Source organism: Pongo pygmaeus, chromosome 18 (assembly GCF_028885625.2).
Source record: "Pongo pygmaeus isolate AG05252 chromosome 18, NHGRI_mPonPyg2-v2.0_pri, whole genome shotgun sequence".
Taxonomy (NCBI): domain Eukaryota; kingdom Metazoa; phylum Chordata; class Mammalia; order Primates; family Hominidae; genus Pongo; species Pongo pygmaeus.
In genome coordinates this window covers 77,890,675-77,909,108 of record NC_072391.2, presented here as the reverse complement: position 1 = coordinate 77,909,108, position 18,434 = coordinate 77,890,675, and the positions used below count along the sequence as shown (strand labels likewise).

At 46.3% G+C, this 18,434-nt stretch overlaps 1 protein-coding gene across 2 annotated transcripts in view; it reads left to right on the top strand.

The window, feature by feature from the left end:
• Nucleotides 1-17,333, top strand: part of CDYL2 (chromodomain Y like 2) — a 217,850-nt gene extending 200,517 nt beyond the window's left edge. For both annotated transcript variants that reach the window (XM_054453182.2, XM_054453183.1), the window contains exons 5-7: nt 2,384-2,594; nt 6,995-7,138; nt 10,711-17,333. In XM_054453182.2, coding sequence (XP_054309157.1) covers nt 2,384-2,594; nt 6,995-7,138; nt 10,711-10,869 — 514 coding nt within the window. In that variant the 3' untranslated portion in view covers nt 10,870-17,333. The remainder of the gene's footprint in view (nt 1-2,383; nt 2,595-6,994; nt 7,139-10,710) is intronic.
• The last annotated feature ends 1,101 nt before the right edge of the window (nt 17,334-18,434 follow it).

Below are 18,434 nucleotides of genomic sequence, written 5' to 3'. Positions count from 1 at the left end.
ACCATTAGTTTAGGAAGTGAATGATGTCAGGAGATGGGCCACTCGAATACCAAGCTTCAAAAGTCATGGAGCCAGAACTCCCTCTCTGAAGTAGTACCTTTTGGGGGCCAGCAGGGACTGAGAGCTAACTCCACCATCTCAAGGAGTGTGATGCCTCAAGCATGAGTCAGAGGCACGTACTTTCATGATGACTTACATAGATCATAAGATACCTTCTACCCTGGCAGAACATTAAGTAGACTTCTCGCAGTTGAATCTGATCCCAGTATATCATTATGATATCCACAACTTTTGATAAGACTTGGGGGAAGGAACAGTATTGATTGAGAAGAGATAAATCAGCTCAACCTTTTTTTTTTCTCTGAGACAGAGTCTCGCTCTGTCTCCCAGGCTGGAATGCAGTGACCCGATCTCGGCTCACTGCAACTTCCACCTCCTGGGTTCAAGCGATCCTCCTGCCTCAGCCTCCCAAGTAGCTGGGACTACAGGCATCCACCACCACACCCGGCTAATTTTTGTATTTTTAGTAGAGACGGGGTTTCACCATATTGGCCAGGCTGGTCTAGAACTCCTGACCTTGTGATCCACCCACCTCAGCCTCCCACAGTGCTGGGATTACAGGCATGAATGACCGTGCCCGGCCTCAACTTTTTTATTAGTTAAGTATTAGCTGTTGTAACAAGTAAACCTCATATATAGAAATGTACTTCTCACATACATAAACCTAAAATAGATGTCACCATCAGCCTGTGGCTGTCTTCCCATTGGTGACTCAGGAACCTAGATTTCTTCCATCCTGTGGCTTGGCAAATGTCTTCCAAGACTGCTGTGCTCATCAAGATGAATGGGCTTGGAGGACGCCGTGGTGGGAGGTTTGGTGTGCACCTGGAAGTGGTACTGGTGAGTTTTTGCTCACATTCTGTTTGGCCAGCACTTGGTGGCTTGGCCACAGCTACATGCAGTCGGAGACGGGAAATGTGGCCGGCCAGCAGACCTGGGAAGAAGAGGGAAAACAGGTTTGGTGAAGAGCTGGTTCACCATTGCCACACCTCTGCAGTCTTTGTTCTTGTTCTGGGAGACTCATGTGTTTGCTCAACAGCTATTTACTGAGTGCTAATTCCAATACTGATGGAAGCCAAGCGGTGCCCCAGGCAGACCTCTGGGTGTCCTTAAGGAGCTAAAGGGGAAGAAGAATCTAAAAACAAGCAAATAGTTAGGGTGATTGCAAATTTTGATAATGGTGTTTTCTAAGAACTCTCAGAGGCCCATGTGGCTCATGCACAGTGAGCAGGGGCAAGAGTGATGTGAGGGAAACCTGGAGAGGAAAGCTGAGGCAGGCCAAGGTCAGACCAAGGTCATGGGCATTTGGATTTTATTCTTGTGAGTTCTTATACTTTCTAATCTTCCCTCTGAAAGTAATGAAGGATGCAGACTTTACTAGGCATCTTGTGTCTTTCCTCCATGTCCAGATGAATATTAAAATTTTATAGATTATACATAGCAACTAGGAAAAGGCAAAAAGCCTTCTGAGGCAAAGGAAATAGAGGTCATTGCTGATGGCTCTGTGTAATTGGTAAAGGTACGTGCCTTGCTCAGTGCAGAAGGGCAGGGAGAGAAAATATTGCCCAGTCTTGTAGCCAGGATTCTAGCTTCTGCCTACAGGGAGCCCAATTTTAGTCAGAGCCATCCTAACATATTCAGCATTTTAGAACCACCCTTGATGAGTCTGGCATCCCTGCAGGTAATTCAGAATCAGACCATCCTAGGTTTGATTTTTGAAAGAAATCTTAAATGTCATCAATCCCAACGTGTACCCACCATCTGAAGCTTGAAGTCCCTCTACAGCATCACCCAGCCTAATCATCGAGCTAAAATGCAAATACCTCCAGGAATGAGGAATTCATACCCCACAAAGCCACTCCATTCACCTTTGGCCAGAGATGTTAGAACATTCTTTCTCTCTTTGAGTTGAAATGTGCCTCCCTGTTACACCTTCCCTTTGGTTCTGGTTCTGCACCTTAATATTCAGGTTGACTTCCTCAGGATATATACAAATTCTGTCAATACCTAGGGTGCCCATATAACTTACTGTCTAAGCCATGGCTTTTGAGAGTGGAAGGAGATGGTAACTGGGTGCAGTGCTAGGACATGGGGCATGAACTGGGGCAATCTGAGCAAACCAGGACATGCAGTGACCCCATCAGTATACCTCAGAAAATCTGACAGCTGGTGGTTCCATGTCCAGGCAGTGAGGCCCTTGCCTGGCACATCTCACCTCTGACGACCTGAGGGTGCTCCTCACAGCACCTGGGAGAGTCAAGGGTTCCAGTGGGGCTTAGCAAGCTGTAGTCACCTGTTCAAGAGGATCTTCTTTCTCTCCTAGGGACTTTGTGAAGGCCTTTATCCAGTTTAAGAAGCCTATCGTGGTGGCCATCAATGGGCCGGCCCTGGGCCTGGGTGCCTCCATCCTGCCCCTGTGTGACATCGTGTGGGCCAGTGAGAAGGCCTGGTTCCAGACGCCCTATGCCACCATCCGCCTCACGCCTGCTGGCTGCTCCTCCTACACCTTCCCCCAGATCCTGGGCGTCGCGCTGGTAAGCCTCTTGTGATACCTGGATTTGGGTCCCAGCAGGATCTTTCCTCTGCCTTGGGTTTAGGGGCTCTTCATGGGGCTAGAAGCCTGAGGGTGTTGTCAGCCTGTGGATTGGCTTGGCTGCCTCACATCCTTCATGCCTTCAGTGCCAGATGGAGTAGCCTGGCCTGAGAAGATGGCGATGATGTCAGTGTATGGACCATGCACTCTGCATGGTGTCTCAATTATTCCTCACTCCAACCCCCTGAAGGCGTGTCTTAGGATTGGCTGGGTGCTGTAACAAGCAGCCCACAGTCTCAGTGGCTTTAACAACAAAACTTGCCTTCTTACTCTTGCGTGGTGCAGCATAGGTGTAGGAGCCACCCACACTATCTGGGGACCCAGGTGTCTCCCGTCCAGTAAATGTTCCCTCACTTCCAACTAATGGGAGAGAAGAGAGAGCCAGAAGCATCACCCTGGAGGGCTTCATGGGCCAGGCCTGCAGGGGCATCTTCACCTCCACTCATGTGCTACTGGCCATGACTCAGCTTCTGGCCACATGCGCCTGCAAGGGAGGCCGGGAGACGTAGCCCAGCACATGTCCAGCAAGAAGAGGGAAAGGATTCAGTGAACACAAAGCAGTCTCCACCCCATGTGGAAACGGTTGCGATTTCCATCTTACAGATGGAACGTCAAGCTCAGAGAAGTCATGTCACCAGGTGGGGCAGACAGAGCCACTGTCCAGCGGAGGCGGCAGAGTCCACTGTAAGCTGTGGTCAGATTCTGCACCAACATCCAGAAGCAAGTCTGGACAGGGGAGAGCAGTGATGACAGCTGGCACGTAGGAAGCTCTTGCTGTGTGCTGGGCTGGGCTGTCAATGCAGTCCACACTCCTCTGAGGCAGGACAGCTGTGATCCCCACTTTGCGGATGTGAAGACTGAGGCTATAGAGGTTTAGTGAGTTGTCTAAAGGCATGCAGTGGTAATGCCAGTTGTGGGATTTGAGCACCAACTGGCTGGTTCCGCTGTCTGTGCTCCGAACCCAGCCTGTTATTAAATGGATCCCACATCTGAGGGGTGAATCTGAGATTAGCTGTCAGGACCAGGGAGGGGTTCAGAACGTGTAGCTGGTCTGAGTAGGCGCTGGAGGCGCCACGCTGCTGGATCTGGGCTTCCTTTGACGTCTCCTCCCCTGTGGACTCTCAGGCAACCTCTGCTGTTCAGAGCAGCCACGGACTCTGAACTCAGCTCTGATGGGCTAATCCTTATTTCATAAGCACGGGTTCCAGCTGGATCTCAGAAGGTTCTCAGGGAGGCCTCTCCTTCCAGCCCCCTCTAGCCAGTCAGCTCCCTTTTTCCTCTCCCTTTCTTGAAATACTGCAAATCCACTAAGTGCCTGGCTCGCCACACCCACCAGGAGTCCAGGGGTGAACAAAAACCCTGCTCTTCAGACCTTCTATTCCCCAGCTCTGTGTCTTCAAAGGAGGTCCCACCTTGTTCAGAGAGGACCCCTTTGAGCAGGTGACATTTGAACAGACGGAAGAATTCCAGGCAGAGGATGCATGAAGGGAAGAACAGAGCAGGGAGTGGGCCTGGCAGGCCCTGGGTTGAGAGTGGTCAGGTCAGTGTGGCTGGGGCCTGGTGAGGATGGTGGGGAGAGGGCGAGGGATGAGGCCATGGCAGTGGCGTGGGGTGGCCCCTGTGAGCCTGGCATGCCGGGGAGGGTGCTAGGCCTTCTGTGTTGTGCCTATCTCAGCAAGGTCTGCCCGGGGTCCACTGGGGGCATCTGCCAGCAGATGCCATACGTCACAGGAGACCCACAAAACTGCCAGAGAAGCACCCCTTAGGTGACAGGGCCAAACTCTGCAACCCCAGAGAAAAGGCGGAGTGTTGCCTCCTCGGCCCTGCAAAGTGTGCTGGGAGCTTGGTGCTGTCATGATGCCTCTTGGACAGCAGAGAAGATTGTGGCTTTGTGACGTTACGTGTCTTGCCCAGAGTCACATGCCAGTGACTAAACTCTGTTTATATTCTTGTTTTCTTAGCTCTAGCATGGGTTGTTTGTTAATTTTATGGGTCTTCACCAGGGACACCCTACCTCCGCCCAAGAATCCCCTTTCTCTCTGAGTCCTTAGGCTTCTGGATAATACCCTTAAGTTCCCTCTTCAAAAGAGAACAGTCCATTGTGGCCCCACGGCTATTGTGAATTGTTCCCTTTTAGGAACAGACTCCAGGATGTTTCTTTTGATGTCTTGATTTTATCGGAAGGACAACACCCACCTTTGACATTACTCTCATGCTCTTGAGGCAGCTCCGCACATTCTCAGGACTGTGGCTGTTGCACCTGGGCAAGCACCTGTGCAAGGGCACTTGCTTTTACACTGGACTTCTTCCTTGTCTTCCTTTGCAGTTCCATCCCCCATTGTTTCCATCTGAGGGCCTGCAAGCCCATTCTTCTCATCTCTCAAGTCCTGCTTTTGTTACAATAGTGAGGCTGATAAGTATTGTCCCTTTTCCTTCCTTCATATTCCTCTGTGTTCTGTTTTGAAAATGACATCACCAACCATAACAAAAATAGCAAATTTCTGCTACCCCTTCAGTACATACCAGGCCCTGTTCTAAGCACCTCTCAGTTAACCTTGCCTCTGTGCTGGGAGCTTGGTGCTGTCATGATGCCTCTTGGACAGAAGAGAAGATTGAGGCTTTGTGACGTTAAGTGACTTGCCTAGAGTCACACATCAGTGACTAAACTCTGTTTATGTTCTTGTTTTCTTAGCTGTAGAGTGGGTTGTTTGTTAATTTTATGGGTCTTCACCAGGGACACCCTACCCGCGCCCAAGAATCCCCTTTCTCTCTGAATCCTTAGGCTTCTGGATAATACCCCTAAGTTCTCTCTTCGAAGAGGGCACTGCAGGGTGTGGTGTCTGAGGGGTGGCCAGGAGCCTTTCCGTAGGAATGGGGGCCTCGCCTTGTAACTCGCACCTGCCAGGGAGTAGCTTCCAGTGGATCTGAATCCAGGTTCATTGGAGCAGATATGGCCATTTGCCACTTCTCCCATTGAACTTCTGCTGAGTTCATTTGACTGAGGTGTTCTTCAGAAAGCATCAAGGCCTCCATTTGTGTTCAAATCTTGAACCAAGCAAGCATATGCTAAGACTTATTATCGACATAAAAGATTGCCCTCTACTCTGGTGTGAAAGATTGACCTCTGGGTCATCATGAACCATCAGTGACAAAACCAGAACCAAGTGGGGGAACTTACGCATAGCTCTGGAGGCCTGAGAGTGCCTGGCATTTCAACACCAACCCGAGAAGAGCTAGCACATAGAGGCAGGAGAGAAGAGCAGGTGGGGAAGGCGTTGCCGGCCGTGCGGACCCTATCACATGGATTTGACCATTATGTCCTAATTATCAGTCACAGTCTGTCAGTTGTAGCTTATTACTATCACGTTCTCTGTCTGTGTCTAGGACCTTATCTATGTAGCTCCTCCCAGACCTTGTATGACAGCTGCGGATTTCAAAGCAAAAGGAAATACTCTGGGGAGTATAGTACAGAGATATCCCAGGTCACCAGAGCCCAGGGAAGGTTGCTCTCCGCCCTTCACGACTGGGCAGTGCCCTTGCCCAGCCCTGAGCTGCTGGGAGAGATGCACGTCTCTGCCTTGGTATTGTGGTGTTATTCAGGACCTTTTTGGCTGCCAGTGATGGAAGCACTTTAACCAGTTTAATTTTTTAAAAAGGAGCTTAATGGTTCTCCCAGCTGGAAAGCAGAAGTGGCAGTTCCCTTGGGGAGACAGGGCTGGGGAATTCAAGTACCATCAGGTCTCTCTCTCTTTCTCTTAATCTTTCTCTCTCTCTCTCTCTCTTCCCCTATTTCTCCTTTCCTTGTGGCCCCACCTCTCCACAGGCCAGGACACAGCCATGGATGGTCCTTGGGCTCACTGATGTTAGCCTGCAGTCACAGAGGAAGAAAGACTTTTCCGCCACACCTGCAGCTGGAAACCCCACTTGAGCTTTATTATCTAGAGGGGGAGCATCTCTTTATCCCTGGGCTGGCGTGGGCTGGGTACATTTGCTTGCCAATGACGTCATCACGGCTGGGTCATCAGCTCTGAAATGTACGCAACCCACAACCCATGCCCATGGGTCTGCCACCAGAAATGGGGAGGGGTGTGGGGGCATACAGAGTCACAGTAAATACACAGCTCCTTTGGGGAATTTAATGAAAGCTGTGGACCTTCTGCTCATGGGCACAAACATTTCTGTGCAATTCCCAAAGCTTATCTGACCCCAAAATAAGATTAGGATCTGGAAGGCGAGATGCCTTCCAGAACCGGGATGGTTGCAGGTGGCAAGCCCTGGACCAGCTGAGGGACATGGGTGGACCTCCAGGCCCTCAGTCTTCGCCTGCTTTTGCTTTTTCAGGCCAATGAGATGCTGTTCTGTGGGCGGAAGCTCACCGCCCAGGAGGCCTGCAGCAGGGGGCTGGTGTCGCAGGTCTTCTGGCCCACCACGTTCAGCCAGGAGGTCATGCTGCGGGTCAAGGAGATGGCATCCTGCAGTGCCGTGGTGAGTTCCTGCGCCTCCTGCATGCTTGTCCTTATGATAGATCCATTTTACAGATGAGGATAGCAAGGCTTAGAGGGCTTCAATGACTTGCCAGAGGTCGCACAGGGAATAAGCAAAAGACCCTTTGCAATTTAACAGATGCCGTTTCTCAGTATTGACAGCTTCAATCAGAGGGAGACAGTCAGCATTATTACAAATTCTCCATCATCTCCAGGCAGAGAAACCTCACAGGAGAGATGGATACTCTAGGGTAGCGTCACTGCTTTCAAAGAAAGTCCTAAACACACGCAAAAGCACAAAACATCTATAGCTTTCAAAGAAACGAGAAGCAAAGGCAAATAAGGACAAAAAATATTGAACCCATCTGGAAGATGACTAGAGAAAGCTGTACACACCATGCCTCTATTTCATTTCTTTTCTCCACCGACTGCTCGACACATTTAAATGTCACTGTTTGAAGATGCACTGAAAAATACATAAACAAATAACACCTCCGCAGAGGCAGTGGTTTTTAATTAAGTGTTGATTTTATCTCATAACAGTCACTCAGAGCACAGCAGGGGAATATCTTGTGGGAAGGTGGAGACAAGGCCACTCCTGCGGTCCCAGGGCCGGTTCCAGAGCTGAGAGAGGCATTTTGGGAGATTGAGGCTCTAGGAGTCGCTCTGTGCTTGAGAAACAGGGAGCTGCTGTGTGCATTTTTGGGGCCAGATCCTTGCCCCTTCCTTCTTTGTCTCCCTCTGCCTGTGGTCACACCCGGCTGTCATGCTTCTCCTGCTGGGCCTCATCCCTGACTGTTGGCACCTACTGTGTTTAAGCCCTGCCCCCTGCAAGCTGAACAGACAGTGCCCTCGGGGTGAGGGTGACAGTGGGGGGTGGCGGTCTCCAGGTTGTTAGTGAACACTCACGTGGGCCACAGGCATTGCTGATCTCTTCATGTGGATTCTCTTTTAATCTTACTAATGACTAGGGTCACCAATTTGCCCCACCTTGTCTGGGACTCTCCTGGTGTGAGGACTGAAAATCCTGCATCCCAGGAAACCCCATTGTTCTCACGCTGCTGATAAAGACATACCCGAGACTGGGTAATTTATAAAGAAAAGGAAGTTTAATAGAGTCACTGTTCCATGTGGCTGGGGAGGCCTCACAGTCATGGCAGAAGGCCAAAGTCACGTCTTACATGGCGGCAGACAAGACAGAAGTGACAACCAAGCGAAAGGGGAAACCCCTTATAAAATCATCAGATCTCTTGAGACTTATTCACTACCAGGAAAACAGTGTGGGGGGAAACTGCCTCCGTCATTCAGTTATCTCCCACAGGGTCCCTCCCACAACATGCGGGAATTATGGGAGCTACAATTCAAGATGAGATTTGGTTTGGGACACAGGCAAACCATATGCCCCTTAGTTGTGGGCAAACAGGGGTGCTTGATCACCCTGGGGTTAGCTTCATGGAGAGACAGGTAGAAATTCTAAGCAGAGGAAGTGGCAAGAGTGAGGGCACTCAAGACAGGAAATCCACAGGGAGTGTAGGCAGCGGTGTGCGGTCAGGTGGCACGGGGATGCTAGGAAACATGTGACTGAAAAGGAGGGTGGGAGACTGGCCTGCAAGCTGCAGGGAGGGGTTTGGCCTGTTCTGTGGCAGGGAAGAGAGGCTCAGGTGAAACCAACTGTTGAAGGACACCTGAGGGGACAGGCTTTTAGGACAAGGAATACTGCAAGGAGGTCTCTGCTGCCAACAGCTGTGAATTCAGGAGTGCTGGGGGGGTTTCCCAAGAAAGGAACTACTCCAGTAGAGTAAAGCCCATGGCCTCTGGGAGATGGTGCTCTTCGAGGCCATTCCAGGGGGAAGGAGCCAGCTGGGTCTGGCAGCTCATCCCACCACCTTGCAGCCTCCAGCCCAGGCAGGGGAGTGAGGGTGCAGCCCCTCCCAGTCTGCTGGAGCCAGGGAGCTGCCATCTTGCTTCTTTCTGTTTGAAGGCATTTCAGGAGAGGCTGGTGGAGGCCAGCGAAGAATGCGCGAAGGCCCCACTTCTGGCCATACCTCTGCCAGAGGGCGGCAGCAGCAGCGTGGCTGTTGGAATCAGCCAGACCAGGTTTTCCTGCTCCTTCTACCCCTGAGTAGTCAGGCAGCCCCTGGGCCACTTTACATCATGGAGCTTTGGGTTCTGCATCTGTAACATGGGGATCAAAAGACTACTTACTTGCAGGGTTGTCATGAGAAGTAAATGAAAGAATCCAGGAACAGTATTTCTCTTAGATCCTGTTGGATAATGGTGATCATAGTGGCATTATTATAGTTATTACAAATATTACTACAATCATTACTCATTGCTATGATCAGTATTACTATTACTGCTATGAATTTTTACTCACTACTATGATTATTACTATTGTTACTGTGATTATTGCTCATTACTAAGGCTATTGCTATGATTATTGCTCATTATGATTACTGTTACTATGATTATTACTCATTACTATGATTATTACTATTGTTACTGTGATTATTGCTCATTGCTGTGATTATTATTATGATTGTTACTATGATTATTGCTCATTGCTGTGATTATTACGATTGTTACTATGATTATTGCTCTTTGCTGTGACTATTATTACTATGATTATTGCTCATTACTATGATTATTGCTCATTACTATGATGATGGTAGTAATCATTATAGTAACACTGTAGGATTAATACTATATATACATAATATGTATATATTATGTATAATATATAATACATACATAATTATATATTATACATAATGTAATATGCGTATAATATAGTGTAGATACATATATACATGTGTTTACCTATATACATATATGTTTATACATATAATACATATGTGTATATACATAATATAGCAATAATGAATAATCATAGATCATTTATGATCATTTATCATAGCTGTGGACAGCAGCTACTACATTTATAACCGTGATTACTATGATCATTATTATTCATTACTACAATTATTACTATGGGTGTGATGATTGTTATTCATTCCTATGATTTTTACTCCTTACTATAATGATTATGAAGGTGATAGCTTTGAGTGTTATTAGTTGTTACTGCCATGATTACTAACACTGTAGCCTGAACACGGGGCATTGCTCTTAGGGTGGGTTGTATGGATACTGTGACAACCATTTGTTCATTTCATCGTCTTATTCTGTGTTCTCAGTGATCCTTGAGTTATTGCCAACAGATCATGAAAATGAATCACGGGAGGTTAAAACAGTGTCTCCCACACTTTTTCATGACACCTATAGAAAAAGACTCTGTGTTTGTATCACCGTTGGGTAACAGGCAAGCCTCTAGTGGTCTGGGGTGACATGGGCCCCACTGAGCCATCCCAGGGCCTCAGGGCTCCACGTCTTGACACATCTGGGAACCGTTCATGGCCGTGCCGGAAACATGGGACTGGGAAGGCCCAGGCTGGAGGAGGCAGCCTTCTCTGGCTGTGAGTATGGGAGGTTGGTCAGTGCCCCATGGGCCAGGTACCTAGTTCTGGAGCAGAGTCCCCACTGCCCGGCTAATCAGGCCTGTCTATTTCCCTTCAGGTGTTAGAGGAGTCCAAATGCCTGGTGCGGAGCTTCCTGAAATCAGTGCTGGAAGATGTGAATGAGAAGGAATGCCTCATGCTCAAGCAGCTCTGGAGCTCCTCCAAAGGCCTTGACTCCCTTTTCAGCTACCTGCAGGACAAAATTTATGAAGTCTGATGGGCCCCAGCTCACGGGCCCCCAACTTCCAGCTCTGCCCTGTGTTTTGGAAACCAGAGCACAGTGTCTGCCCCGGCCAAGGAGTTTGTCAAGGTGTCTCTTTATGCCTAGGGTTGTGTCCATTTCCTCGTGTCCTTTGGTTGCTCCTCCTTGGTTTGATTTTGTGTAAAGGATGGAAAACACAGCATACTTGGCCTCCCCCACCTCCCTGCCCTACCTGGCCAGAGAGCTCTCCGGGGCTGTATCTTCCCAGGGCTCCGCCAAGCGCTGCTGTCCTTTCCCCACTTGCTGAAATGCACCATGACGGTCCAGGAAGGGGAAGACCACTTTCCCATTCTTCTGACTCAGGCTGTGTCTACACAGTGCCTCTGACTTGGAGACCTGGCCATCATGGCTCTCTCTGGTTGTATTTAGATCGGGTGTCAGAGGACGACCAATCTTAGGGAATTTCCAGACCAGTGAGCAAAATGATTGTGCACACCTGGCTTCAGTCTCCTCTCCGACGCAAATCTGTGTGGCTATTAGGGCTTGGTCTTAAAACCCAATTGAGTGATTTACAAACCCAGATATTGTACATTTAGAAATGTTTTGTTAAATATATATTTTTAAAACAATGTAAGTGGAAATTCTGATAATTTATGTGTATTATATGTAAAGCTAGTTTTGCAAAAACAAACTACTAGGGAAATGTTTTTTCTTTCCTTGGACTTATTTTATTTATTTATTTTTGTTTATATATTGTGATGTCTGTTGTTCACACAGATACTATTTTCATACTGCCCTGGACCAAATCCCACACAAGGTTCATGCCGTTTGGTGCATTCTAGCAATGAACCATGTAGAAATCAAGTTTAGAGAGATGAAAACAGAAGGATTTCTGTGGACAAAAGGAATAGCGCTGCACCTCTGTGTAAAACGGTTCTCAGCTGTAATAATAGAATACTAGTTCCTTAGGTTTGTCCTTAGGAGACATCTTGGGAGAGTTTTTTCTTCCCTCTGCTATCTTTAAGGAGATAAAGGGCCCTCTCAGCCTGAATGATCCTGAAACAGACCCAGTCCCAAATTGTGTGATGTCGGGCAGGGGTGGGGATAGGCCCTACCTGGGAATAGCATATTGTCTAGAGTAAGACTTTTTTCTTTGGGGCAAATGACTGAACTTGGGTTCTGCAGTCTGTTGCTTCCGTGTGATCAGTGATTTCTGGTATTGGCTTCCCAGGGGGTTGGGGAAGAGTTCCCACTCTGCTGAAACTGTCTGGAGGTCTGAATCTTCCCCCCCTAGAAGCTGAAGTGACTCGTCTTTTTTCTAGTTTTTTTATGTACATAGGGAGCAATGACCAGGGATGAGATCTCCTTGCCCCTGTGCCCCTGGGCTGCAAGGGGACTCCGGCAGCTGTGTTAGACCATCAGACTCAAGTCCCTGGATTAACTACAGAGAAGGAGGGGTTGGGGGTTGTGGTTTTGAGTGGTGAGGAGAAAGGTATAAACCTGAAGTTGAGAGCAGACAAATGGAAGGGGTGTGTTCTGCGTGAGGTTTAAACCATGGGTCAGGCACCCAGAGAAAGCTAGATTCTCAGATTCTCAGGATGGGGGGATTTTTTCCATTTCCATCACAGCCCCTGAGTATTCCTGGAGGCCTTGGCCCTCCCCTTCTTCCCCTTTCCTGTTGGGCACCAGCCTTTCTTGGCCCTTCTTTGAAGAGAGTGGAATAAGGCAGCAAGAAGTGGGCACAGCTGGTGGAGGTGAGGCAGACTGAGAAGACAGAGTCCTGGTGACAGTTCTCTAACTCTATGTGGTCCTTTATCTTTTCCTGGCAATCAGGTGCACTGGGCAGGGCAGGTGGAATGTATTCATGGCCCTGAGCTTTGAGTTTCAAAGAACACGTTGATAGTCTACACCAGATCTAGAAACATGGTCCTTTAAGCAGTGACCCTCAAGTTAATCTGGACTGCTGGTCCTTCTGATGACCTTGGTTCCCTCCCTGGAAAGCCTGTCTCCTTTAAGAGTTCATGAGGGTCAGGAAGCAGGGGAAACCTCTCCTTCAGCCAGAGGAGGATGGAGTTGAAGTCCTGTGCACCCTCCCCTTTGTCCATGTAGGATCCTGTAAGGACTGCAGACCTGTCCTACAGGGAGTTACTATAGGGAGACACCTGCTTTTGCCCAATGCCTGTTGTCACAGCTCTATCTGGATCTTATCTCCTCCTTTGAGAAAGCAAATGTGAGCTTTCCGAAACCCTTAGATGACCCTGGTTCTTATATATTGTGGCAGACAGTGTCTTCACTACTGCTAAATTCTCATTAGAAAGAGCCCCATCTTTTCTGTTGAGCTTCTGATTGGGCGCAGTTATATTCAGCATCGGTTGAAGTGGGGTCAGGATTCTCCTTGGACATGAAAGGGGATGTTTAGAAATTCCTTTAGATCAGTGTCTCAGTGTCCACCTTCGTTCCCTGCTTGAAAGAACTAGAAATGCTTCAGCTTTGGATGTATTATCAAATCCAAACTTCTAAACATTTCAAGGATCTCTGAAGATTAAGGTAGGAATGTGAAACCATTTTTAAGGTGGAATTCTTACTGTTAAGTCACAGGTCCTGGGTGTAACGGGGGTGGTGAAAGTCTGTATTTTGGTTGATTGCATACAGTCAGTTCCACCAATTGGGTGAAAGCAGGTGAAATCTTTTTGCTGCAGGGTGGCCTGAATTTTTCACTTTCTGGGTAGTTGTTTTGATAATGTGTAGGTGAATTCCAGGTAACTTACAGCAAATCGATCTGGGATGGAAAATACCAGACCTCTGGTTGTGTCAGGGCTTATCCTAATAGCTTTCCTGAGACAGAGCTCAGACTTTCATTTTTGATCTTCCACCCCAGAGCCCCCTCTCTGTCTATGGGATCCTTTCTCCCCTCTCTCTACCATTTTCCCCTACCTTCCCCCATAAGTCACTCCCAAGAGCCTGGGCAGGTCTTTGAGGAATTGCGGCTCATTTTGGCAGCCCCATCCTGCAATTACCTTTGGGTTTGAAAGAATAGCTGTGGGTGGGCAATTGAGGACACCTCTTTAGTCAGGGACCTTTCTAGCAATCCACTCCCTCCCATCCTGTTAGCCATGCAGTGGAACTCTCCTTCCCTCTCTGCCCCAACCCTAATGATGGCTCTCTCTCAGCATCTTATGGGACCATCTGAGTTAACAACCCTGTTCCAAGAGGACTTTGTGCAGAACTTTTGTTAGGGTGGTCAGACCTTCTCACCACCATTTGGAAGACACAGCCTAATGCTGATGTACTTAACGTGCCCCTTCCAGCATAGAAATAATGTCTGGGTAACAGCCATCAAAATCACTAAGAATGACATTGGATAGCTATGAGAAAGTAGTAGAGAATTGATTTAAAATATCATTCTTGTTTGGTATAGATTAAACTAGGAAATGTTCTCTCTGAAGCATGAAAATGTTTTTCCCATGTGAAGTTTAGTATAAGGATGGAAAAATAATAATCACAATAGACTTTGAACAATGCAACTGTATCTCTGAATATCCACATTTAAAAATAGCCTTCACTGAATGCTGAATTGCATTTCCCATTAATTGTTGGTTTGAAAAATTTTGTAAACTTTTTTTTTTATTTGGAATTTAGTCACATTCATGAAATTTTCCAATCTAGTTTCTGTGGAAATTTTTTAACAGAGAGAAACAAATAGAAACATCTTCAAATCTTCCTAAGTGAATATTTAAAATGCAGAATTGCTTATCTTCTGTTTTTCTGTATTCAGACACTTAGATCTGTTGTATATATTAGTCTAGACACTCTCACTAATATACACAGTATTTAAGACTCTAAATGAGATTTCTTAAGTATTTTATTTTATTCTCTGTAAATGGTTTTGTATAATCTTTAAAAATCTACACTTTGCCTTTGTAGATATTTAAGGGAAACCATTTGGGGTTGTCTTGCATGTATATTTTTGTTGTAGATAAGTGTTGCTTAGTTATTTCTGCAAATTTTGGTTGAAATGCTTACAGACTTTAATACAGTATATATTTTCAAAATATAAACTTTTATATTTCTGTGATGAGTTAGGATATGCATTTTAGGCAATATTTTTCATTAATATCACTTGTTCTTTCGAAAAATAGCATACTGGTTTGGTGCCAATTTTTTTCATTAGAATATAATGCTCTTATATTGTTGGAGAGCAGGTTAATCTTTTTTCGAAGTAATTGCGTTTGAAGTATAATTTCAAAATGTATTGAATTTGTGAATAAGCCTTACCATTAGGATCAGTAAATTTTTCAACTTTGCAACTACATAAGTAGTTTAAGATCTCCCCATAAATTCTCACTGTGTGGCAGTTGATGGAGTTTGTGAACAGAGCCTTAAGCTTGTTGCAAAAAAATTTTAAAAGGGTAATACGGGTTGTTTCCTCCATGCAACGTAAGCCATGCTGATGGACTGAATGCAGTCTGTAATTCATGGCTAATCCGAAGAGTTTGATTGAGTTGATGGCGGCAGGGACCAGATAGACACCTTGGTGATTGTCTTTGGCCATAAGAATAGACCAAGGACAGGTTTTCCAGAGCCACCTTCATACTGTAAACATGGTTTAGACACGGTCATAGGGAAGGCTGCTGGTCCATCATTTGTTCTGAACAAATGGCATTTCCTGCTCCCGACCCTGGCAGTTGGCCCCAGATTCCTTGTCGATGACTTGGAAATGTCCATTCTGGGTAAGGTCAGCACTCCCTGAGAGATGTTAACAAAGTTTACCTATGAGTCTTACTGTGTAGACAATCTGAAGTCAATTTTAGTTACACAATCAGCATTCCCATGTGTCCTCAGTGTCTTATCAATGAACTATGTGTATCAAGCCATACTAAACTGGAGTTTAGCAGGACAAAGGCAAACTAGATGTAGAACATAACATATCAGCTGAATATGTCTATCCAGGACTGTTTTTCTAGAACATAAATCATGGAGCTCCTTGACAGTGTATCTACTGTTTTTGGGGTTTAATAAAACCAACTAGAATTTAGACTTCAAAAGAAACTATTATTCCTTTTGGTTGTCCACATAAAGTAGTCCAGGGCTATCATATGGCTAAAATCAAGTTATTTGGTTCATCTCTGGTACGTATTTATAAAGTCAACTTATCAGCCATTAAGATGGAGATTTGCTTTAAATTTTTGCAGTGTGTGTGGCATTCAGAAAAACCCATATCTAGTTTTCAACTTCACCTCTGGCATTTTTATGGCTTAACCTTATCTCATTGATCCAACATCTAGCCTGATGCTGGAGCTCTTATATCTAGCCTAATGCTGGAGCTGTTGAAGCTGACTCCTAGAAGTTTGGAGAGTATAGAGTTTCCCATCTAGTATTTAATTTGTCCCTGTGCCATTAGTCCCAGCTTGAAGTCATTTGCCAGTGTCGATGTTGACAGGATTGTGACAATATTGCCTTTCATAAAACCGAGGACCAAAGAATTCCATTATTCTAACAAAGCCTGAGTTTCATAGATTGTGGGCACATCTAGACGGATATGTGCATGCTTGATGGTGCAGAGAAACTGCTAACTTCCACCAACCTCATGCTTCCCCTGGCTGGCCATACAGAGGGATTCGTTGTCATATTGAAAAGGCTCTGAAAGATGAGTTTCTAATTGAAGCTCACTATCTCAGGTTGGTGTTTCTGCTGTGTAGTCCCAAGCCTGTACCCATATCATAAAAGTGGAGGCCTGGTACTCCTCCAGGTTATCTGGCCAGTGTAGACTCCTCCATCTGAATATGAACCTCCAGGGTAAGAATTTTTCAGATATGTCTATACTGAACAGTAGGATCCTGCACTTGCCAAATGTCTGCCTCCTTTTGTTCTTCAATGACCCATTCTAATTCCTGTTAGGTGTGAGAAGAATTGTCTTCAGTTCTCTCTCCATTCTCATTCATGATGAAATCATTGATCCATTGACGAGTTGAGAAATGATTGATGCTGAAGAAGTGGTATTCTATTGGTAAGGCTTATTACCAAACTTCTGATAATGAAGCAGGCTACCAAAAACTTATCCAGCCCACCCTAGGAGTGTTTGGATTTGATCATGGATGTAGCATACACCAAAATCCACCGAGACCTTTGCAAAATTAGGCTACTTGTTTTATTTTGCCAGATTATCATGGGAGAGTCTTTAACTAGTTCTGAATATTTGTAAGTCTGAGTACTTCATAGAATTATAAAGCAGGTACAGCTGACCCCTTCTCACCGTGTTGTAAATATTTACTGAGACTGGGTGCAGTACTGAGGGATAATAATCTTCTGATTTATCAAATCCTGACTGTCTAGAGCAAATTGTACACTCTCTTTGTGAATGGTCCTGTAACGTGTATGAACACATTTCTGGGTGCCTTAGAAGTTGTATTTTTCATGTGTGCTAATATGCAGTATTTATACATTGTGAGAAGCTGCTTTGAATAAAAAGGTTGAAACTTTGTCTGCATTTGCTTGTGTTCCCCCTTTTGCAGGCCACACATAAAGTTCACGAGCAGATTCTGTGGTTTCTGAGCAGAGAAGTTTTTGGGGGCCTTCTAGGGGTTGAGACATCTGATATTTCTAGGTTGTGCCTGGGTTTCTAGGGAGCAGAGGCACCTGAACTTGGTGCCTCTGCTCCCTAGAAACTACCCAGATTTGGCCAGGAGGCTTCACTTATTCAGGAAGACAGTCACTAGGTGGGAGCAACAGCTTGATGCCAGAGGATCCCAGAACTGGGGGGCACAGGAGTGATTTTTTTGGGGGGTTGATAGCAGCATTTACCCCTTCCCTGATATTTGCAGAATGTTTCCTTGTACCAGGGGCTCCCTCCTCAACTAGAGATAAACCTCTCTGGAACTCGAGCTTGGACAATCCCAGCTGCCACACCTTTGTCACTATGGACTTACACAAAATTCTTTCACATACATGCTCTCATTGCTTTGATCATCACAATATGGCTCTTAGGAGTGGCACCCTGGTGAGGACCCCTGGTTTCTAGGGCCTGGCCTCAGAAACATTGTGAGGGCTGCCAAAAAGACGGTTAGGAAGTCTTTCAGGGATTTGTGGTAATAGGGGATTCTTGGAAAAGGATTTACACAAGGTCATCTATCCTTCCCCCCATCCATCTTATCAGTCTGTCAGTCCAGCATCCAACCATTCGTTGATCCATCCATCCACCCATCCATTAATCCTTCTATCCTGTTTGTCCATTCATCCAACCATCTATGCATCTACAATTCTTCCATCCATCCTATCCATCTGTCTGTCCATCATCCATCCATCTATCCACCATCCTTCTGTTCATCTCTCCACCCATTCTTCTATTCATCCTGTTTGTTCACCTGCCTGTCCATCCAGCCATCTGCCTATCTGCCATCCTTCCATCCACCTGTCCTATCCATGTCTATCATCCAACCATTCATCCATCTGTCATTCTTCTGTTCGTTCATTTGTCCACCCATTCTTTCATCTATCCATCCATTTGTCCATCCATCCTATCCATCTGGCTGTCCATTATCCACCCATCCATCCTATCTGTTCATCTATCATCCAGCCATCTG